General features: G+C 39.0%; 1 protein-coding gene across 1 annotated transcript in view; it reads right to left on the reverse strand.

The window, feature by feature from the left end:
• LOC115223091 (poly [ADP-ribose] polymerase tankyrase-1-like) overlaps positions 1-25,932 on the reverse strand; it is a 118,339-nt gene extending 92,407 nt beyond the window's left edge. Inside the window, exon 1 of the mRNA XM_029793505.2 lies at positions 25,650-25,932. Coding sequence (XP_029649365.1) covers positions 25,650-25,932 — 283 coding nt within the window. The remainder of the gene's footprint in view (positions 1-25,649) is intronic.
• Between the last annotated feature and the right edge of the window lie 288 nt (positions 25,933-26,220).

Genomic DNA, 26,220 nt, shown 5'->3' on the forward strand with positions numbered 1-26,220 from the left:
TCATCTCTTGAACCCTGCAATGGACCCGGTGTCCCATTCGGAAAGTATGTTGTGATTTTGGTTACTTATATGCCATGGTGAGCCACAGACACGTTAGCGCGCCGGGCGAAATGCTTAGCGGTATTTCGTCTGTTGTTACATTCTGAGTTCAAATTCCACCGAGGTCGAATTTGCCTTTCATCCTTTCGGAGTCGATAAATAAAGTACCAGTTTCGCACTGTTTCCAGACTTCTGTGGAAAATGTGTCTGGTAGTCATGGCAAAATATTACCTTACTTGGAATCAGGTAGGGGTTGGTGACAGGAAAGGCATCCAACAGTAGAAAATCTGCCCCCAAAAATGCTGACTTATGCAAGCATGGAAAAGAGGACATTAATTGATGATGATGTTTAGCCAAGCATAGTTGTGATCAAAGGTGTTCCGGTCTGTGAGCAGATATGAACAAGAATAAACTATCAAATTACATTTAAATACCATCAATGACAGCTGAAGTAATTAAACAAATATTCTTTTAAGCCACTCATAAACTGACAATACAGGAGTAACACTCAATGACAATACAGTCTTAAAATAATGATGTTAAGATGTCATTATGTATTTAAATAGCTGAAATAAAAAAGGAAAAAAAAAAACTCTTTCCTTCTACCCACCACTCTCCTTAAATAAGTCAAAACTGACTAACCTGTGAGTTCAGCCACCTACTCTGAAGATACAAAATAGAAAGTTGAAGACAGAGGGAGAGAATGGGGTCATCCACTGAGAACCAATTACATTCATCAAGCAACTAAACTAACCAATGATCACTCAACCTGCTGAAAATAGCAGTTAAAATTCTCACAAATAACACAATAACATTTCAACTAAAGACTTTATCAAACAATATACTTCCTAATATATAAATGATGGAAATGCCTTTCATTATAGTCTTGTGTGACTTCAACTGAAGTAACAAAGTTTACTTTAAGTGGACGAGGGAAGCCCATTGCATGGAAACTTGATTTACGAAGTATAGGAGCCAAATATTTTCTCAAAACACTCCCACACTCATAAATTAGGAAAAGACACATTGGAAAATTAATGAATGAATGCATGTATGCATCTGTGTATGTATGTGTGCGTGTGTGTGTACATAAATACACACACAAGATGACATGCTTCAGCAGTATGAAGAGAAACTTCTAAAATGACTGAGGTCCAATTCTGAACTTACAACCTTAGTCTGTCTCTCTCACTCTCACTCACACACATACACATACACACACACACAGAGTGAGTAATCACTAGATAGGGATAAGTTAATGCTGAGTATACATTTTTTATGTAAAATGCACATGCCGCAGCATGGCCGCAACATCAAGGCTCAAACATAAAAGGATATATAATTTTGGGAATTGAAATTAATACTACTACAAGGAGAAGATTACAAAATGGCTGTGATCCTTTTTTTTTACTTTTTGTTTCAGTCATTTGACTGTGACCATGCTGGAGCACTGCCTTTAGTCAAGCAAATCGACCCCAGGACTTATTCTTTATAAGCCTGGTATTTATTCTATCGGTGTCTTTTGACAAACCGCTAAGTTACGGGGACATAAACGCATCAACATCAGTTGTCATATACACACATAGACACGCACACAGACACATAAACATATAGACCTGTACACATATAGACACGCACACATATAGACCCGCACACACAGACACGAACACACAGACACGTACACACATAGACACGAACACACAGACACGGACACACACAGACACGAATACACAGACACGAACACACACAGACACGTACACACATAGACATGTACACACATAGACACGAATACACACAGACACGCACACACAAACACACACACACACACAGACATGCACACACAGACACGAATACACATAGACACGAACACACAGACACGTACACACATAGACACGTACACACATAGACACAAATACACATAGACACGAATACATAGACACGTACACACATAGACACGAACACACACAGACACATACGCACATAGACACGTGCACACATAGACACGTGCACACACATAGACGCGCACACACATAGACCGCACACAGACGCGCACACATAGACGTGCACATAGACATGCACACATATAGACCTGTACACATATAGACCCAGACACGTACACATACAGACACGCACACATACACACACATATATGCACACTATATTTATACACACACACCACATATACAAAGTACGTCTACTATAAATGACTCACAGAAACACACTCAGTGAACAGCATGTCTGCTTGTTTATATAATGGCAGAAATATGTGGAGGAAAAAAATAATTCTGGTTTTATTCAATACCTTGAATAAAATGAGAAACACTTATCTACAAATATTTTCCCTGAATTCTTCAAATTCTAACAGGTTGAAAGACCAGGTAGACACCCCCACCTGCTTATAGTTTAGCACACCTATGATCAAAGCAAGCCAGATGTGACCACCCTGTATTTGTAGACTAGTGTAATATTAGTTACATTAAACCGGAGACAAATGCATCCCCTTGCTTTTACAGGCTGGTAATGTGTAACTGAAGGATAATTTAGGCTTCCAATTCTAGCAAGTCAAGCAACCATGCAGAGGCTCCCTGTTTCTATACTTAGTGATCTTCGATTGTAGCAATTAAATTTTCATATTCTCCTCAATTATCATGTTTCAAAAGGTAACACCATTCTCTTGAGATGATTTTTGAAATTATCTTGAGGGGAAGAGAAATGTTAACACCAATCCCAGAAATCATATCAATTCTTATATATATATATATATATATAGGTGCAATATATATATATATATATATATATATATATAAACCAACTTAGAGAAGAAGAAGAAACGAAACAAAACCAAACGAATCGAATCGAATCGAATCGACGCGAAGGCGCTCAGTCATACAATAGTGTAATAAATAAAATATATGCATACATACATACATACATATATGTACGTACCTACATCTACATGTATATATACATGCATATATAAATAATTATACGTGTGTACAGGACACCACAAATAGACGTAGAACTCAACGAGAAACGAAGACGTAAAAACAGCATGGAATGGACCATTCCTTTAACAACGAAAAAACAGAGTACAAGACAACTACACAAGGAAAAATCCCCTTCATCAGCTGTCCCTAGTTCAACTCCAGCATGTTTCGAAGGTGAGGACAGAACACGCCTCGTCGAACTAGTCCTTCCTGAGAAAAAATTAAATAAAATTCCTTTGCAGAGGGGTAAAAACAAAGAAAAAAAAATGACAAAAACAGGACATAAAAACATATATATATATATATATATATATATATATATATATATATATATATATAGGCGCAGTGTATCATCATCAACATCATCGTTTATATATATATATATATATATTATATATACACATGGCCCCTACCTGGGACGTAGTCAGTCCACCTGTGCATACCTTCCTTCTTGTGACACTTGTGAAGACCTGTTGAGGCAAGTGAGAATCGAATCGAATCAAATCAAATCAAATCGAACCAAATCAAAATAGATGAACATCAATGGAATTTGTATCCTTGTGGTACCAGTGCCGGTGGCACATAAGAAAACCATCCGAACGTGATCGTAGCCAGTACCGCAAATACTGGCCTCCGTGCTGAGGGCACGTAACAAACACCATCCGAGCGTGGCCGCCCGCCAGCCCCGTCTGGCACCTGTGTCGGTGACACATAAGAAAACACCATCCGAGCGTGGCCGTCAGCCAGCCTCGTCTGGCACCTGTGTCGGTGGCACATAAAAAACACCATCCGAGCGTGGCCGTCTGCCAGCCTCATCTGGCACCTGTGTCGGTGGCACATAAAATCACCCACTACACTCTCGGAGTGGTTGGCGTTAGGAAGGGCATCCAGCTGTAGAAACACTGCCAGATCTGACTGGCCTGGTGCAGCCTTCGGGCTTGCCAGACCCCAGTTGAACCGTCCAACCCATGCTAGCATGGAAAGCGGACGTTAAACGATGATGATGATGATGATGATACATACATATATATATAGGTGCAGGAGTGGCTGTGTGGTAAGTAGCTTGTTTACCAACGACATGGTTCTGGGTTCAGTCCCACTGCATGGCACCTTGGGCAAGTGTCTTCTACTATAGCCTCGGGCTGACCAAAGCCTTGTGAGTGGATTTGGTAGACGGAAACTGAAAGAAGCCCGTCGTATATATGTATATATATATATATATATATATATATATATATATGTGTGTGTGTGATTGTGTGTCTGTGTTTGTTCCCCTAGCATCGCTTGACAACCGATGCTGGTATGTTTACGTCCCCGTAACATAGCGGTTCGGCAAAAGAGACCGATAGACTAAGTACAAGGCTTACGAAGAATAAGTCCTGGGTGGGGTCTATTTCCTCGACTAAAGGTGGTGCTCCAGCATGGCCACAGTCAAACGACTGAAAAGAGTAAAAGAGAGTAAAGAGTATACATGCACATACACACACACACATACATACATACATACACACACACAGGCATTCTATCAGACACTCTAATGTTCTAATGTATATATCTGTATACACTGTGCAATGGAAGAGTCAGTCTACATGGACGCTTACCAAAATAAACTGGAATCAAAGCTAGATGGAACTGACATCCAAATGTTAAGAGCAGCGTTAAAAAGATCTTAGAGAACTCATTCCACCAAGAAATAACTGTTTGGAGATTTCTCACCTGTTTCCATCATTGTAAGGAAAAGACACGGATCTTTTCGGTTTGAACGGCAGTTTTTTTTTCTAGTGGTGTCATATGAAACTGTCACCCATGATTATGACCCTAGAATCGATCTATTGCATTTCAATCTGTTTTAGGGTTAGGGGTGGGGGGAAGGGTATGTTTTTTTCTTCACAAATGTAAATAAACCCAATCTGTTTCTTAAACGGGGGACATATTCATACAGCACAGAATGTTTTTTCCTCAATAGATGTCATTGATTGGTTGAAATTGCAGAAATTGAAGAAAAAAAACAACAAATATCTTACACGCTATAAAATTTTCTCAATAAAGCCAAGAGAAAAGATGTTTTATAAACACATTCTACCAGTATACGAAGTTTAAAAGTGTTTAGTTACATGGAAATTATTTTTAAAAACTGCTGTTCAAACCGAAAAGATCCAAAGACACTTGCACTTTGTGAGACATTACTGGCAAGTGACTTACTGCTATGGATGTCAAAGCATGGCCATACTTGAGCAGGTCATCCAAACACAATGTATGTAGATCAACTCATCAGAGACACTGGGAGTCTCCCTGAAGACCTCCCTCAACTAATGCGGGACCAAGATTGATGTTATGTGCAGGTTAAAAATGTCAGAACAAGCTTGACCAAATGGTCATGATGATGTATATATTTCATCATCATTGTTTTAATGTCCATTTTTCCATGCTCACACACAGGTCAAATGGAATTTACTGAGGCAGGTTTTCTACAGCTGGATGCCCTTCCCGTCACCAACCTTCACCTGTTTCCAAGCAAGGTAATATTTCTCCACGGCCAGACAAGTTTTCCACAGAAGACTGGAAACAAACAATTACGCTTGCACAATGGTGATACCTGGTTACAACCATCACACGCTGTCAAGACAAGGATACACACAAAGGGCTTCTTCCAGTTTCCATCCACCAAATCCATTCACTCCATCTATTCACAAGGCTTTGGTCAGCCTGGGGCTATATAAGAAGACAAGTTCCTAAGGTACCATACAGTGGAACCGAACTCCAAAAAACATAGTTGAGAAGCAGGCTTTGGTCACCACAAAGCCATGCTTGTGCCCAGGTTTCTCATGTACACTGTCCAATGTGTCCTCCATGTCTTAAGACAGTAACAAGAATCAGTTTTTATTTATTAATTGTTGCTGCTTGTTTCAAATCTCTCTATATATAAACGGCAAAATGCCTGCGTGTGTATCCTTTATACAAATCCACAATTTTTCAGTAAGAGGGCTCGCACTTTCTATGGTCATTCAAAACCGTCCAACGGTGGTCGTGCACATCTTTACATTTCCCCAGTCACCTCGCAAGGCCATTAAAAAATCAATAGAAGTGACTTTTTTGTGAATTTTCTATCCAAAACCCAATCAAAATGCCCGAAACTTGATACGCCAATCGAATGCCAGCTAGCTGTATGTGATTGGTCAGAGATTTGGACAGTACTCGCATGTATGTGTGCACGCACACTGCTGTATATGCATGCACTAGCACTATGACCCGGCGTTGCCAGATCATAGTGCTAGTATGTAATAATCTGCTTTTAAATTATACTCAGTTTAATATGCATCACAAAACTGCAGAGCAGATCTATGATAAAAGATGTTCCATCTTCTATTTAATAATAATAATGAAATTATTGTATACAGTGCTCAGGTGCACCACAACTTGTCAGAAAGTGCATATAAAGTACATGCAGTAATGTAGAAATGTCTGGAAAGTGAACAATGTATGAGTCAGATACATGCTTGTGTGTGTATGGAGGGGAGAAAATCAAGTTTAGTGTTGGCGAATCTCAGGAAGCATGGAATTTGACTTGTTTTGGTCATTTACACTAAGGGCCTCCCCAACCACCAAATTACACAGAAAGAATAAATTTTAAAATTTTATTTCTATTTTATTGATTACTAGCAACACCAGGTCATAGTGCTAGTGCATGCATATACAGCTGCGTGCGTGCGCACATACACGCGAGTACTGTCCAAATCTCTGACCAATCACATACAGCTAGCTGGCATTCAATTGGTGTATCAAGTTTCGGGCATTTTGATTGGGTTTTGGATAGAAAATTCACAAAATAGTCACCTCTATTGATTTTTTTAATGGCTTTGCGAGGTGACTGGGGAAATGTAAAGATGTGCATGACCACCCTTGGATGGGCTTCAATGACCTTAGAAAGTGCGAGCCCTCTAACTGAAAAATTGTGGATTTGTATAAAGGACACGCACGCACACACACACACAGACATTTTGCCGTTTATATATATAGAGAGATTGCAGTGTGCAGGATATTTTTGCATTATCTATGAATTAAATATGTAATATATAATACACACACATATATAAAATTATAAAACTATGAATTGTGTAGATAAAACACAATAAAGTGCATGGTTCCCCCAGTCCACGATGGAAAAAAACGGTTAGGGGACTACTGATTTGCACTGTATCCAGGACCTGACTACAATTTTCAACATTGCATCTTTTTCTCCTTTTATCCCTAGGATAATACAGTGCGATTTGAGGGAAATTTGGCTGCTATTTTTACCAGATCAAATTAGCAAACCACATACAGGCTTCCGTCACTTGGACTAGTGTACATGTGTGTGTGTGTGTGTGTGTGGTAATAAGAAAAGGGCATTAGGGAGAGAGAGAGATTTATGTCTGAGAGGTTAGCAAGCCAACTCATCACTCATTTTCATAGAACACATGGAAACATCATCAGCAGTCATGGTGTCACATCCAAAACTACTTTCACACACACACACACACCCTTCAGAATCCTCCCTCCTCAATCCAACCACCACCGCCACCATCACTATTACTAGTTATTGAATCATGTCTAAAAATAGAATATAAACTTTTTCTACCTTAAGGAGTTTGAAAATCATCTTCCAACCACATCTGTTATTGTTCGGGTCGGGTGGGGGGGGGAGAAGGGAGGAGAGGGATGCAGAGAGGTGAGGGGGGCCCCTTTTTCTTGCAATCCTTTCACATACCCCTTTTAGTTTTCTTTAAAAACAAATGCCAACACCATCCACCACATAACAGACACAGCTCCCTAATCCCTTTATATACTTCAAGTCGAGTCTGGATCCTGGGAGCCTCTAAAAACATTGGTTCTCAACAGAGTCGGGGTCCATGTAAGATTTTCTTGTTGAAATCTATCTGCAATAAACCGGGGATCTTTTCGGTTTGAACGGCAGTTTTTAACATAATTTCTAGGTAACTAAAAAAATTTAAACTTCCTATACTGGTAGACTGTGTTTATAAAACATCTTTTTCTCTTGGCTTTATTGAGAAAATTCTATAGTTTGTAAAATATTTGATGATGTTTTTTCTTCAATTTCTGCAATTTCAACCAATCAATGACATCCATTGAGGTAAAAAACATTCAACAGATTGAAATGCAATAGATCAATTCTAGGGTCATAATTATGGGTGACAATTTCATATGACACCGCTAGAAAAAACTGCCATTCAAACCGAAGAGATCCTAGACCGGTTATACTTCTGCAATACACAATATTGGTACAGGTGTAGCTGCATGGTAAGAAGCTCACTCTCCAACCACATGGTTCCGGGTTCAGTTCCACTGCGTGGTACCTTGAGTGAATATCTTTTACTGTAGCCTCAGGCTGACCAAAGCCTCATGAGTGGATTTGGTAGACAGAAACTGAAAGAAGCCTGCTGTATGTATGTGTGTGTGTGTCTGTGTCTATGTCCTCCCATAACCGCTTGACAACCGGTCTTGATGTGTTTATGTCCCTGTGACTTAGCAGTGCAGCATAAGAGACCAAAATAGAATAAGTAGTAGGCTTAAAATAATAAGTCCTGGGGTTGATTTGTTCAACTAAAAGCCTTCAAGGCAAGTGCTCCAGCATGGCTGTAGTCAAAAGACTGAAACAAGTAAAACACACACACACACACACACACACACACAATATATTTAGACATTTTTTTAAATACAAATCATAATACTTAATTATGAAAATATAATAGTTTTTAGACATCAAATGGCTAACAGGGTTCTCCCCCTGCAAGATAAGAACCAAAAAGCTAAAAAATGGTTAAGGACCGTTGCTTTAAAGATTGTTCAAACAGAAATAACAACCACATTGTCAAGTCACACCCTGCTGCCTTTAACTCTTTAGCATTCAGATTATCGGATCTTTTCGGTTTGAACGGCAGTTTTTTAAAATAATTTCCACCTAACTAAACACTTTTAAACTTTGTATACTGGTAAAATGTGTTTATAAAACATCTTTTTCTCTTGGCTTTATAGAGAAAATTCTATAGTTTGTAAGATATTTGTTGGTTTTTTTTTCTTCAATTTCTGCAATTTCAACCAATCACTGACGTCTATTGAGGTAAAAAAAACATTCTGTGCCGTATGAATATGTCCCTCATTTAAGAAACAGATTGGGTTTATTTACAATTCTGAAGAAAAAAAGATACCCTTCCCCCCACCCTAACTAACTCTAACTAACCCTAACTCTAAAACAGATTGAAATGCAATAGATCAATACTAGGGTCATAATTATGGGTGACAATTTCATATGACACCGCTAGAAAAAACTGCCGCTCAAACTGAAAAGATCCAAGATTATCAAATGTATTCCTTATTTATTCACATTGTTCTGAATTAATTATGCAGAATCTCATAGCTCCAAGACTTTGATGATGTGATTGCTTTTTGTTTTCTAGACTGACATTGGGTATGTAGGTGAGTCCAGATATGACCGGTCTGAGCATAAAACAGGTAGAATATGCAGGCCAGACAAGGCCAGTTTAAATGCCAAAGTGTTATGGTACAAAAAAAAAAAAAAGAGAGACAGTAGGCAATGGAGCTCAATAAGCCTAGTACTTATTCTATCAGTCTCTTTTGCTGAACTGCTAAGTTACAGGGACATAAACACACCAGCACCAGTTGATGGGGGGAACAAACACAGACACACAAATACATAGAGAGAGAGAGAAGAGAGAACAGGTGAGATATGTACACACACAAAAGGTGTCAGGTGCTATGTGCTATGGATAGACCATGGTTAAAACCCAGATTCCATAATGATACAAATGAGGAGTCCAGCGTGCATCAAGTATTAGCATGTATATATATATATACGTGTGGTAAGTAGCTTGCTAACCAACCACATGGTTCCGGGTTCAGTCCCACTGCGTGGCATCTTGGGCAAGTGTCTTCTACTATAGCCCCAGGCCAACCAATGCCTTGTGAGTGGATTTGGTAGACGGAAACTGAAAGAAGCCTGTCGTATATATGTATATATATGTATGTATGTGTGTGTATGTGTTTGTGTGTCTGTGTTTGTCTCCCTAGCATTGCTTGACAACCGATGCTGGTGTGTTTACGTCCCCATCACTTAGCGGTTCGGCAAAAGAGACCGATAGAATAAGTACTAGGCTTACAAAGAATAAGTCCCGGGGTTGATTTGCTCGACTAAAAGGCGGTGCTCCAGCATGGCCGCAGTCAAATGACTGAAACAAGTAAAAGAGTAAAGAGTATATATAAATTGACAGAATGAGATAAAAAATCCAAGACTGTAAATAGTTTTCAAAACACTTATAAATGTTCTGAAAACTATATATATATAATCAATTAACCCAAATATGCATATGCTCCACATTAAGTAGTAACCTAATTTTCCTATTGTCACTAATAGATAAACAAAAATGTCACACACACACACACACAAAGCTAATTCAGTACAGTAGTTTCTTAATCCTATTTTCTTTTCCTATCCCACCCAGCAATTGTCTCCTTCTTAGATACTTGCGATCTAGTGACACCAATGTTAAATTTTAGACACGGTTGTGTGCTAAGAACTTTGCTTCCCAACCACATGGTTCCAACTTCAGTCCCACTGCGTAGCACCTTAGTTAAGTGTGTTCTACTATAGCCTCAGGTGATCAAAGCCTTGTCAAAGGACTTGGTGGATGGAAACTGAAAGAAGCCATTTTTATTTATTTATATATATATATATATCATTTAACGTCCGTTTTCCATGCTAGCATGGGTTTGACTGGGGTCTGGGAAGCCAGGAGGCTGCACCAGGCTCCGGTCTGATCTGGCAGTGTTTCTACAGCTGGATGCCCTTCCTAACACCAACCAGTCCGTGAATGTAGTGGGTGCTTTTTACGTGCCACCAACACAGGTGCCAGGCGATGCTGACAACAGCCACGATCGGTTGGTGCTTTTTACGTGCCACCAGCACGGAAAGCAGTCAAGGCAGCGCTGGCATCGGCCACGTTCGGATGGTACTTTTACATGCCACTGGCACAGGTATTACAACTACAATTTCCATTTGATTTTTGATGTTGATATATATATATATATATATATATATATTGCGGAGACCCCCTTCAGTCATAACTGACCATGGGATTGCACCTAGAAAGTTACCCTCCCAGGCACAAGTCCAGTCAAGGTTGTTTATGGAAGACCAGCGGTCGCCCATGCATACCGGCCTCCCCTCTCCACACCACCAGTGTTATCCAAGGGAAAGGCCGAAACAGCTTGGCACCTGTGATGTCGCAACTCATTTTTACAGCTGATTGAACTGGAGCAACGTGAAATAAAGTGTCTTGCTCAAGAACACAACATGCAGCTCGGTCCAGGATTCGAACTCACAACCTCACAATTGTAAGCTCGACGCTCTAACCACTGAGCCATGTACCTTCACACACACACACACACACACTTATATATATATTTATTACAGTAATATCAGTGACTGCTAGACTGAGGGAATTTCTCTCCATGGTAACTGCTGTGAATTTGCCTTTGGCAGTTGAAATATGTCACAAATTTTAAGTAACCTAAAGTTCACGTGTGTGTGTGTGTGTTCTCCAACACTGCTTCACAACCAGTAGTGGTGTGTTATGTCCTCATAATTTAGCAGGTCAATGAATGAGACAGCATAAGTACTGGGTTAATTCATTCAACTAAAACCCTTGAAGGTGGTCACCCAGCACGGCTGCAGCCTAATGACCGAAACAAAATAAAAGCTAAATTTCTAAAGAAGGCTAGGACTTATATAGTGAAATTATTGTGGGACTGAACTCACAACCAAGTGGCTGCAAAGCAAGCGTGCTAACCACACAGCCAAGTTTGCGCCTATGAGAAAAACACCAAAAAAAAAAAGGATTGTACGATAACAGGAGTGGCTGTGTGGTAAGTAGCTTGCTTACCAACCACACAGTTCCGGGTTCAGTCCCACTGCGTGGCACCTTGGGCAAGTGTCTTCTACTATAGTCTCGGGCCGACCAAAGCCTTGTTAGTGGATTTGGTAGACGGAAACTGAAAGAAGCCCGTCATATATATATATATATATATATATGTATATATGTGTATGTGTGTGTGTGTTTGAGTGTCTGTGTGTCTCTCCAACATCGCTTGACAACCGATGGTGTGTTTACGTCCCCGTTACTTAGCGGTTCGGCAAAAGAAACCGATAGGATAAGTACTGGGCTTACAAAGAATAAGTCCTGGGGGTCGATTTGCTCGACTAAAAGGCGGTGCTCCAGCATGGCCGCAGTCAAATGACTGAAACAAGTGAGAGAGAAAGAGAGAAAGAAAGAACAGTTTGAACCCTTTCTTTTGATCACAGATCTACTGCAGCATTTCACAGCGAGGAAAGCCTATGAAGATATGAAACGAAGGCAGAGAAAATTAGTGTATTTAATGAAATTAAGGTTTTAAGCTTTTTTTCAAAAGCTTGTCAGGCGACATAAGCAAAGCAAGAAGCATTATAAATGGAAGTCTTCGTCAATAACGAAGGGAACAAAAAAATTTGATAATTACCGAGGGGGCGGACAGTGGGGAGCAGTGCTGCTATTAGTCAGTTTGGGAGCTGCTGGTTTATTGGGTCAGTATGACACAGGGCTAAATAACAAACACTAACATCAACGTTACTCTCCTTTTGGTCGAATCACGTCAGTGGAGTCTTTTTTTTTTCACTTGTCCGTTGACTGTGGCCATGCTACAGCACTGCCTTCAAAGGTTCTTTTAGTCAAACAAATCAACACCAGAACTTTGTTTTTTTTGTTTTTTTTTAAGTGTGGTACTTATTCTATCAACCTTTTGCGAAACGGCTAAGTTATACAGATGTAAAACAATCATCAACTGTCAAGCAATGTGGGGGAGGGGCACAAACACACACACAATATACATACATATATACATACATATATAAAAATCAATGAAATTCCAGTCTGATTTTCATGTTTTATTATTCACAATTTTACAATATTATAATAACAGAATATTAAATATATATATATATATATATATATATCACTGTGACTGACCAGGCTATCAGATGTTACTACACATCACTAGTCACAATACACTTTCGCATTGTTTTAGCCTTCAAATAACGCCACCCCGCTGGCTAAGCGAGCAGGCCAATATCAATATATATATATATATATATATATATATATATATATATATATATATATATATATCGTGATGCATATATGCCATTTGAATATGGCTAACCCATAAGGGTGGATGCTACTGTAGTTTGTAGCCCCAGGAAGATATCTCCTCCAGCTGGCTATAGACACACTATCTGTGTCCTGTCAGTATTTGTGAAGAGGAGTCATCCTCCCCGTCTTCAACACATGATACACACGTACCCGAGTTTCAAGGTGTTTACCTTTCATCAGCGTGTGACAATCATGGTTGTCGATGAGAAGTCAGATCCCTTCACAAATACATATACTTTTTCCAGTGTCGATTGACACTGATATTGAAAAAGTGAAATCAAACAATGATAAATCTCAGAGCGAGTTATAAACAGTAGCGGTAACACATCGTGATGCATATATGCCATTTGAATATGGCTAACCCATAAGGGTGGATGCTACTGTAGTTTGTAGCCCCAGGAAGATATCTCCTCCAGCTGGCTTTAGACAGTACATTCATGCATTACATGATCATCAAGTTTATTATTATTATTATTTAGTAGTAGTAGTAGTAGCAGCAGCAGTAGTAGTAGTGGTGACAGTTGTGTTCCACAACTGACAACTGATGTTCTACAGTTGTCAACTGTGGAACACGACTGTCACTACATAAACCTGATGGTGATTTCATAACACATGAAAGCACCAGTTTTATCGCAAATATATAATATTCTAGCGTGGAAGGTGTTTATAAGCCATTTAAGAAACACACAAAAGCCGTTCGATTCACTCCAACATTTACGTTTAATTTGTCAAAATATTTTCGTCGCTAAAATCCGCGACCTGTTCACTGACAAAGTCCGTGTTGCAGCACGGACTTTGTCAGTGAACAGGTCGCGGATTTTAGCGACGAAAATATTTTGACAAATTAAACGTAAATGTTGGAGTGAATCGAACGGCTTTTGTGTGTTTCTTAAATGGCTTATAAACACCTTCCACGCTGCAATTGTTTTCCTTTCAGCACAAGATCTCAGATCAAATTACTTGCTATGCGAGTACATCTCCGTAAATATAATATTCTATTATCATGATATTGTAAAATTGTAAATAATAAAATGTGAAAAAAAAAATCAGACTATGCTGGAATTTCATTGATTAATATATATACTTTTATACACAATCATACATATATATATATATATATGTAAGGGTAAAGACCCCCTTCGGTCATGAATGACCATGGGATTGCACCTAGAGTTACTCTCTGAGGCACAAGTCCGGGCAAGGTTGTTTATGGAAGACCAGCAGTCGCCCATGCATACCGGCCTCCCCTCTCCACGCCACCAGTGTTTTCCAAGGGAAAGACAAAGGTCGATACAGCTTGGCACCAGTGACGTCGCAACTCATTTCTACAGCTGAGTGAACTGGAGCAACGTGAAATAAAGTGCCTTGCATATATATATGTATATATATATATATATATATATAGATATATATATATATATATATATATATATCACCGTGATCACGTGACCGACCAGACCATCAGATGTTACTACACATTGCTGGTCACAATGCGCTTCACATTGTTTTAGCCGTAAATGATGCCACCCCGCTGGTTAAGCGAGCAGGCCAACAGAAGAAAGAGTGAGAGAAAGTTGTGGCGAAAGAGTACAGCAGGGATCACCACCACCCTCTGCCAGAGCCTCGTGGAGCTTTAGGTGTTTTAGCTCAATAAACACAACGCCCGGTCTGGGAATCGAAACCGCGATCCTAAGACTGCGAATCCGCTGCCCAAACCACCGGGCCATTCATTGTGCCTCCACATATATGTGTGTGTGTGTATGTGTGTGTATAAAGTATATAAAGTGGCAAATATTTTTAGAAATTTCACCACCAGTGGCCTAGCACGTGTAAAAAGTCAATAGACAACATATTCTCAATATAAAATTACCTGTTAAAGGTAGTTTTCTCTTGTGTTTAAGTGTACACTATTTTATATTGAGTATATATATATGTATGTGTATGTATATAGTAATAAGTACAAGTAAGATCTGAGCAGGATGTAGAAGGTATAAAAGACAACCTTCAGGAACAATAGTGGTTTATTGACATTGAAGATTGTTAAGTTTTTCCTGTTTCAAAGTCTGATAAGCTGAAAACATGTTTTATAGCTTTCGGTTAGCTACAGGGGTTGCTGTGTATGCATGCATATATAAGGGAGAGAGGTGGGGGATAAGACACTCTAAAGGGGTCAGGCCATATCCAGGCTATGACCCTTGTCTACCCTTTTGCTGACACTTGGTTAGCCACTTGGATATTGGAAACTTGTGCATTTTAGCCAATCTGGGGAAATAGTGCAAAGACGTTTGTCCAAGGTGCCATGCAGTGGGACTGAACCCAAGACCACATTGTTAGGAAGCAAGGTCCTAAACTACCCAACCACCCTGCTCCTATTATCCAGAACTAAATTATTTGCTCTAACATATATATATGACTTGACTTGACAGCATACACCTGGGGTGGGTTGAGCTGGCTTCATTCATCCTCAATGCTGCATCTCTCACAAACGCCGACCAGGCCTGGCAATTTGAGGCTAACGACCGCGTGATCTCCAACCACTCCTTATTCCAGTGGCGAACGCCGTAGATATGGGGGCCTAGGTTGGGTTCCAGATCAGCCTTGACTGTCATCAGCCAGGTTTTTCGTTGTCCACCACATTGCTTTCGCCAACCCTGAAGAGGAGCTTGGGCAATTGTTTCGTAGATGAATTCTCCTGGTTGACGATGGAGGGCATATATATATATTGAATTAATATATAAGTTCCATTCTAGCAAAAACTGTCTGATGAACGGCAACGAGAAACTCAGAGTAACAGATTTTGTTGAATTTTCTGCTGCTTAAAATAAAGTATATATATATATATATATATGCTAAAACCTTCATTATTCATTAACATGCAATGGCAGGTCATGAAAACTTTAAATATATATTAATTATATATGTAGGCGCATGTTCCAGGTTCAGTCTCACTGTGTGTCACCTTGAGTGGCTTCTACTATAGCCTCAGGTCAACCAAAGCCTTGTGAGTGGATTTGGTAGGTGGAAACTTAAAGAAGTCCGTTGTATACATATGTATATGTTTGTGTGTCTGTGTTTGTCCCCCACCACCACCATCACTTGACAACCGATGTTGGTGTGTTTATGTCCCTGTAACTTAGCAGTTCGGCAAAAGGGTCTGATAGGATAAGTACCAGGCTTACAAAGAGTAAGTCCTGGGGTCGATTTGTTCGACTAAAGGCAGTGCCCCAGTATGGCCACAGTCAAATGACTGAAACAAGTAAAAGAATAAAAGAAATATAATCATCATCATCATCACCATCATTTCATATCCACCTTCCATGCTGGCATGGGTCGGACAGTTTGACAGGAGCTGGTCAAGCAGAAGACTGCACCAGACTTCTGTGTCTGTTTTGGCATAGTTCTTACAGCTGGATGTCTTTCCAAACACCAAATACTTTGCAGATCAATATATAAATATGTTAATATTGTAAAAAAAAAAAAATTTATATAATTTGGTGCTGGTGCCACATTAAAAAGCACTGGTGATGGTACAATGTCAAAAGCACCCAGTACACTCTGTAAAGTGGTTGGTAGTAGGAAGGGCATCCAGCTGTAGAAACCATGCCAAAACAGTCTAGGTTACCCATGTGGCTCCTGGGTTTGGCAGCTGATGTTAAGGTGTCCAACCCATGCCAGCATGGAAAATGGATATTAAATGAGATTATATATATATATATATATACATATATATATATATATATCTAATGTAGGATAAAACGTTTTTCGAAAAAAATTATTTTCCAAAAAAAATTTTATCAATGGCCAGCATATTAAAAAATACCTTTAACGGTTAAATCTATAAACAATTCATAGATAAGGGCAAACGAAAAAATTTCTAATGCCCTTATCTATGAATTGTTTATATATATATATATATATATATGTATATAGATAATAGATCAGGATTCAAATGAATCAAGCACTTAAATGATAAGGTAACCACCTACCCTTGCATGACTTTTTCTCCTATAGTACTACCAAACTGAACAAATTCATTCTATGACCAGCAAGGGTCATAGAATCATGAAGGTACACTTGCTGTTGGCAGAAATCAAGGAGGTACAAAAAACTACGGTGGTCCTGGCTGGAATGCCTTTTAGCCATGTGTCAGCTCAATCAAGGCCGATTTGATATTTAAACAACTATATTTTGTCAAATGCATTCACATGTGTACACTCACACATGCATTTTATCATAGAAGTCTTTATTGGTAAAATTGATACGGTTGAACATTTTGTAAGGAAAGGATTAAAATTCAGAGATGGAAGAAATGGATAAAAGCAGTTATTTAATTCAAATTCTGAAAACATTCCTGACAATGAGATCTTAAGACCTTTTTTTTTTTTATTTCTCCCATCAAACATAGGAGAATGACAATATATATATATATATCAGGTCATTAAGAATGAAATGTGTCCAATTTTGAACTGAAAGTTTTTTTTTACTTTATCTCAACAATATAGTTCATCAAAGTATGCACCTAAATTATCAACACAATTTTGCCATTTTATCGGCAGCTTATTTATGCTGGCAGCAAAGAATTCTGGAGAGCAAGAGGTGATGAAATTACAAGAGGCTGTTTTTGCATCTTCTTCAGATTTGAAGTTTTTTCCTTGCAAAAAATTGTCTAATGCCTGGGAAACATAATAGTCAGTTGGTGGAAGATCTGGTGAATATGGTGGATGACAGAGTACTTCCAAGTTCAGTTCCTGTAACTTGAGTAGCGTTGTTTGTGCAACATGTGGTCAAGCATTGTCTTGCAAGAGAATTGTCCAGTCTCTTTTGACCGCTCTCGGTTACTGAATTGCAAGTTCCCTCATCATTTCATCCAACTGGTTGATGTATAATACAGCTGCTGTAATTGACTTACCAGGTCTCATGAAACTGGATGGCATCAGTGCTGTACCACTAAGCAGACACCATTAACATTTTTTTTAGTGAATATTCATTTTTGGGTTGTGTTTTGGCACTTTTTCTCTATCCAACCACCATGCAGAGCACTTGCTATTGTTGAAAAGAATCCATTTTTCATTACATGTAATAATACAACACAAAAGTGGTTCGCTTTTATGCTGTGACAGCAAAGAACAGCAAGTATCAAGATGATGTGTCATTTGATGCTCATTCAGTTTGTGTGGTACCCACTCATCCAGCTTCTTTACTCTGCTGATTTGTTTCAGATGGTCCAATACAGTTGGAATCGAAACATCAAACCTCGTCGATAACTCATGCCTAGTTTGAAATGTATCCACTTCCACTACAGTTTCCAGCTCATCATTATCCACCTTGGTCCCAGGTCTACCACAGGGCTGATTTTCAAGAGTAAAGTCACCAGACCGGAACTTCTCAAACCATCAACGTACAGTGCGCTCCTTTGCCACATCTTCACTAAACATCTCATTGGTGTTTCGAACTGTCTGGGATGCATTGGTTCCACGACGGAACTCATATCCATAAACAACACAAATTTTTTATCTCTCCATGGGTTTACAAAAATTGATTTACAAGAGAAAACTCACAATATAATCAGACACCATTAATTGCATTTCGAAAAGTGATGATGTAACTCTTCAATGTTGTAAAACATAGAATTGTCAGGATAAAACATTAGAGTTAATGAATGCCAAACTTGGTTCATAAGGATATTGGACATTTCATTCTTAATGACCTGAGATGTGTGTGTGTGTGTGTGTATTCTTATATATTCTTTCACTTGTTTCAGTCATTTGCATGAGTACTACCTGCTCCTCCAACAAACTTGAGGCAAAACAAGAAACTGTTCACATTTCAAACAATAAAATTCTAGGTTTAAACTCATAATGTTCCCTATATAGGTTACTACAATTTACAGCCCCACCCTTAAAGCCTTTGCCAGTCCAAAACATTTTCACTTGTTTGTCCTCAATGCCCATGCTTGCTTTAAGACCTTTAATCAGGCCTTGTTCTGAGTAATATAAAGCTTTTCTAAGTCCAAAGTTACTCTGGTAGTTGAAAAAAATTGAGAATGTGTGTTAGATATGATGCATAGATGCCAGGGGAAATATGTCCTGTGTATCACATTGGATACAAAAGAACAGGAAAAACTGGGAATGTGTATCAGATATGATGTGTAGATGTCAGGGAAATATGTCCTGTGTATCACATTGGATACAAAAGAACAGGCAAAACTGGGAATGTGTATCAGATATGATGCATGGATGCCAGGGTAAATATGTCCTGTATATCACATGATATGCAGCAAGACAGGCAAATGGTTAAATATTCCAAATGAAGCAATAAGATGAAAAGAGTTCTCTTTCCATTAGAAAATAAAATTGGAAATAGTTCAAAAACATCATAGAGAACTGGAGAGAGATTGACAGAATCGTTAGCATGTTAGACAAATGTGTTGTGGTATTTTATCCAGCTCTTTATATTAGGACCCCAAATCCTACCAGTGTCTCCTTTGCTTTCATCTGTCATGATCATCAACCCCTGGACATTTGACTTTTAGCACTCAATATAAGTAAACAACATTCCTTCTGATTGGGAAGCCAGTCTGCTGCAGTGTTACTCATTTACAGCTGAATGGACTGGAGCTATGTGGAATGAAGTGTCTTGCTCAAGAACACAATGCATCGCCTGGTCCAGGAACTGAAATCACAATCTTATGATCATGACTCCACAACCTAACCACTGAGCCACATGCTGCCAGTAAAAGGATACAAGTCCTTCCTGGGTCATAGAGACTCATAGGGCTGGTTTCCTGGTTTCTCTGACATATATATATATTCCCCCTGGATGGGACGCTAGTCCATTGCAGGATTACTCCTTTTTGCCAGTTGAGTGGACTGGAGTAATGTGAAATGAAGTGTTTTGTTCAAGAATGCAACACACAGTCCGGTCCAGGAATTGAAACCATGATACTGCAATCATGAGTACAATAGCCTAACCACCAGACCACATGCTTCCACCTTCCATTCATTCATACAGTAAAATAAAGTACCAGTGTCAAGTACTAGTGTCAATTTGACTGCTGATTTGTACCAACATGTCATGGTCAGGCACAAGCTCAAAAGTACAATAGAGTCTGCAGATGGGCAGTGGGGCAGTGGGGGGGGGTGTATCTAGCAACAAATTAAGTGAATTAGGAGTTTAGGACAATGCTGTGTATTATTTGTCACATCCTGTATGAAGTCCTATTAATTCATTTATTTATACTCTTCCTTCCTCTCTCTCTCTCTCAACAAAAGTTATTAAATGAGATAAAGCCAAAGAAAAACAATGCGTTTATACATGTATGTGTGTGCGTGTGTGTGTACACATATAGGTGCAGGAGTGGCTGTGTGGTAAGTACCTTGCTAACCAACCACATGGTTCCGGGTTCAGTCCCACTGCGTGGCACCTTGGGCAAGTGTCTTCTACTATAGCCTCGGGCCGACCAAAGCCTTGTGAGTGGATTTGGTAGACGGAAACTGAAAGAAGCCTGTCGTATATATGTATATATATATATATGTATGTGTGTGTGTTTGTGTGTCTGTGTTTGTTCCCCTAGCATTAACCGATGCTGGTGTGTTTACATCCCCGTCACTTAGAGGTTCGGCGAAAAGAGACCGATAGAATAAGTACTGGGCTTACAAAAAGAATAAGTCCCGGGGTTGAGTTGCTCGACTAAAGGCGGTGCTCCAGCATGGCCGCAGTCAAATGACTGAAACGAATAAAAGAGTATATACAAAAATGTGCAATGTCACAGATCTTTTATATATATATACATATATATTCAATATGTGACCGCGTGTGTATCGCTGGTGATTGTTTCCTCCGTCTTCCCTTCTTTGGATCTTTCCTTTTCCTATGTTTCTGATGAAGAGCTCCACTCGAAACGTTAAATCCTCCTTCTTTCTTTCCTTTCCTGAGCGTCCAATAACACTATACTTGTTCCACATCCTCACGTTGTTGTGTTTTCATGTTTAGATTAACTATATATATATATATATTATATATATATATATATATATATATATATAGATATATATATATATATATATATATACAGTGGCCAGATCAGAATGGGCCTGGTGCAGCCTTCTGGCTCCCCAGACCCCAGTTGAACCATCCAACCCATGCTAGCATGGGAAGAGGACGCTAAACGATGATGATGATATATATATATATATACATACATCTGTGATATGACAGTTTTATATATTCAAACGTGTGTGTGTGCGCATGCACGCACACACACATGCACATAATCAAATATACAAAAACATGAACCCACTCACACACAAGGCCCATAATAGATACTAAACACACAAATATCCACATGTACATAAACAAACACACACACACACATAAGTTTATACATACGCACAAATGTCAGAGCAGGTGTTTTCTATGGTCGGCTGATCACCTACAACAGCAGCACTCAACTGTGACAGACAAATACTAAGTGATTGGTTGGGTTACCAAGATCAGTAGACTGATGTACCAATATGGCCAACAGACTATTGAAGTAACACAATGCCTGTCACATAATTTGAACCTATTGCCAAAGGTTTTGAATTGAAGAAAACAAATTGACAAACATTTTTTTTGGGGGGGGGGGGGGAGAAAGCAATTTTGAAATGGTTATATAGGAATATCTTGGAAACCAATTGATTTCGAAAGCATCACGAAAGGTTTCTGTTATCATTTGGCCAGTGAAACGCTTTGAAAATTATAAGAGACTAGCACTATGACCCGGTGTTGCCGGGTCATAGTGCTAGTGCATGCATATACAGCTGCGTGTGTGCACACATACATGCGAGTACTGTCCAAATCTCCAACCAATCACATACAGCTAGCTGGCATTCAATTGGCATATCAAGTTTCAGGCATTTTGATTGGGTTTTGGATAGAAAATTCACAAAAAAGTCACTTATATTGATTTTTTTAATGGCTTTGTGGGGTGACTGGGGAAATGTAAAGATGTGCACGACCACCCTTGGATGGTTTTGAATGACCATAGAAAGTGCGAGCCCTCTAACTGAAAAATTGTGGATTTGTATAAAGGACACACACACAGACATTTTGCTGTTTATATATATACTAGCAGAATTGCCCGGCATTGCTCGGGGCTGAATTGCTTGAAAGTACTGTTAATGATTGCACTGAATTATGATGATTATTCAGGCAAATATTGATATAAGCTTACGGTGGGAGATAAGGACTTAACGATCAAACGTGTGCCATTGCATTGTTTTGGGGGAACCAAATTTCTGATGAGCATTATAGGGGCACCAACTTTAAGTTTGAGAAAGTGTGGTGGTAGTCCAGGGTGCTCAAAGGAATTGAGTACCTCTATTGGATAGTTGATGACGTCCTCTAGGTCAGGAGTTGTATCGATAGACTGATATACATAGACTTCCCCAGGAATGAGTTTTAGCATTTCATCATTAATATGGTGAACAGTTTTATTCCTCGGGGCCAGTATAGCCTTTTTGCCAATCCAATCCATATTCTGATAATTAGCTTGTAGATCTGGGAACACTGCATCTCTGAGATCAGGAGGCGTCTTAACAATGGTACAAATGGAATCGATGGCAATATTACCATTTTCATACCCTGGTATTTTGCCTTTGCCAAGTGCAAGGAGGGTGTGAGGAAATGCTGCTGATGTGATATTACGTCGCATATGAGCACGCATATTGGTGTGAAGTGTGAGTGTTACTTCCCTTTATTTAAAAAAATATGCATTAAAATGGAAAAAAATGATGGTAAATTATTTGTAAAATCATAGACTCATCGTAGACGCGCGCTAATACCCAGAAGGGCTCGATATGAATCACGACTATAAGATACCCGGTTTTGGTTAAACTGCATCGCAAAATGTGGAGTAGTTAGGAATCTAAATCGGAGTAGACAGACACACAACCTTTCTTTTATATATAAATATTTTCGTCCTAAAAAACTTTGTATGGATTGAATGGTTACCTCTATGGAAATATATACACGCACATTATACATACATGTGTGTATAGATGAATATATAAATACATTTAAATATCTATATACACTTTTGGGCGATCTTTCTGCTACTTGTATATACTTTAGATCTTATATTCGTCCTAAAAAACTTTGTATGGAGTGAAAGGTTACCTCTATGGAAATATATACACACACATTACACATACATCTGTGTATAGATAAATATATAAATACATTTAAATATCTATATACACTTTTGGGCGATCTTTCTGCTACTTGGATATAGGTCTTATATTCGCCCTAAAAAAACTTTCCTGTCACACACTCACGCACACGCACACACACACACACACACGTTAGCTTACAATTTTATTTATATATTTGCGTGTCTATGTGTGTAAAGAGGAAGTGGCAGAGTGAAAGAGTCACTCACTACAAAAAGTGAATTACTTTCACTTTATTCGTTGCACACTGTGTGTGTGCGTGTGGTGTAGGCCACACTAAGAGAAGCATTTGACACCACAATGTGAGTTTTCTCTAAATTTTGCTTAATTGGGGTTGAAATTTTAAAAACTGGACCTGGCACGACCCGATGCATTCTACTCTTAAAAATGCTAGGTAAATTGTAATTGAAGAAATCCTATATTGTAGATTTCTATAAGATACAAAGGGAGGCAGATAAAATCTGCCTTTTATAATAAGAGATAGAGATAAAGTCCCAGGCAAAGATCATACAACAATGGAAATATTAAAGAGTGGAAGAGTGCAGCAAGGCAGACTACACCTCCTCATAGTACCTATCTACACAAGGTGGACTGCACTTCTAATTTTAACTAAGCCCCTTAGATTTCTTACTACAAATTATGTTATATTTTATTTTATTACATTCAAATATTTAACAGTAATTAATCAATTACAATCTTATCCATGAGACTTCTATACAATTTACCTAGTAAAAATAATTTGTATATAATATATACAGGCACAGGCGTGGCAGAGTGGTAAGAAGCTTGCTTCTAAATCACATGGTCCCAGGTTCAGTCCCATTGCATGGAACTTTGGGCAGGTGTCTTGTGAGTGGATTTGGTTGACAGAAACTGAAATAAGCCTGTCACATATATATATACACACACACAAGAGTTACGCGATAGAGTAGATAAGATTGGGCTACATATGTTTCATAGCGAACAGAACCTGAAAAGTGGTAAATATCCAAGTGAGCTTCATACTACTGGCTACTCTTCAGGTCAAAGATATCTTGATTAAATGAAAATTTACATTGTCACAAGGGGGCACATATTAACATGGGGAAGATTCAATACATGTATATGTATCAATGTATGTATCTTCATGTCTGTGTTTGTCCCCCTTCCCCCTGCCACCATTACCACTTGACAATGGGTGTTGGTGTGTTTACATCCTGTTAATTCCCCCCTATTTTCATCTCTTTTTTGTAAAGAATCCAAACTTTATTGGTGCAACCTGGTTGCACCAGGTGCACAATAACCCCTCATTGTACCTACCTATCTGCACTAAAAGGTTTGTATGTCCTTACTGTATCTATTCACACCAGGTGAACTGTATCTCACAAAGCCCCTACAGTAGCTGGCTATAGTACCTCACAGCACCTAGTTACAGCTGGTGGACTATATTTCTTCTTCAGTTTATCTGGTCTGCAGCTAGGTGAAGTGAGTGCAGTAGCAAACCCTCCATGGTTCCTATTTGCAGCTAGGTGGAGTGGGCTATTAAAAGACATTTTTTTGGCACAGAGTCAGCAGTTGGTGACAGAATATAAATTATTTTCCAGGTAGTTTAGAGATCAACTACCTTGCAAACTACAGAACAGATGGAGAAAGAGAGAGAGAGAGAGAGAGAGACTGAAGAAAAGAGGGAGAAATGAGGAGAGAGAGAGAGAGAGAAAGAAGAAAGATAGAAAGAAAAGAGAGGGAAAGAGAGAAAGAAAAAAGGAAAGAGAGAAAGAAAAGAAGGAAAGAGAAAGAAAAAAGAAGGAAAGAGAGAAAGAAAAAACAGGGAAAAAGAGAAAGAAAAAAGAGGGAAAAAGAGAAAGAAAAAAGAGAAAGAGGAAGAAAAAGGGAAAGAGAGAATGAAAAAGGGAGAAGGAAAAAGAGGGAAAGAGGGAAGAAAAAAGAGGGAAAGGGGGAAGAAAAAAGAGGGAAAGGGGGAAGAAAAAAGAGGGAAAGATAAGAAAAACGGAGAAAAGAGAAGAAAAAGAGGGAAAGGATAGAAAGAGATAAAGAGGGAAAGAGAGAAAGAAAAGAGAAAAAGAGTCAGATCAAATCGAGATGAATTCTGAGCTGCAAGTGAGAGTGTTGATCAGCTTGGAGGAGGAGGAGGATGAGAAAATGTGTGAACTTACCTATACAAACATCGATTTTGCCTTTGATAGCTGCTTCATGTAGGGGAGTGTAATTCCAGTTATCACGAGCATTGGCATCTGCCTGTTGGCGCAGCAGGAGCTTCACTACTTCCGCATGACCAAAGGAGCAGGCATTATGCAATGGAATCAGACCCCCTTCGTCACGCGCATGGACATTTGAATTGAATTCGAGAAGGTATTCCACAACATCCTTCCGACCAAACCCTGAAGAGTAAAAACAAAAGAGAAAAAAAAAAACAGGTAAGTCTTCAATTAATGACATCAAATAATTAATTAAATGTTTGAAGAGAATAGTTAATAGGCGCAGGAGTGGCTGTGTGGTAAGTAGCTTGTTTACCAACCACATGGTTCCGGATCCAGTCCCACTGTGTGGCACCTTGGGCAAGTGTCTTCTACTATATAGCCTCGGGCCGACCAAAGCCTTGTGAGTGGATTTGGTAAACGGAAACTGAAAGAAGCCGTCGTATATAAGTATATTATATATATATATATATATATATATATATATTATATATATATATATATATATGAGTGTGTGTGTTTGTCCCCC

This window comes from Octopus sinensis, linkage group LG22 (genome assembly GCF_006345805.1).
Source record: "Octopus sinensis linkage group LG22, ASM634580v1, whole genome shotgun sequence".
Classification (NCBI taxonomy): domain Eukaryota; kingdom Metazoa; phylum Mollusca; class Cephalopoda; order Octopoda; family Octopodidae; genus Octopus; species Octopus sinensis.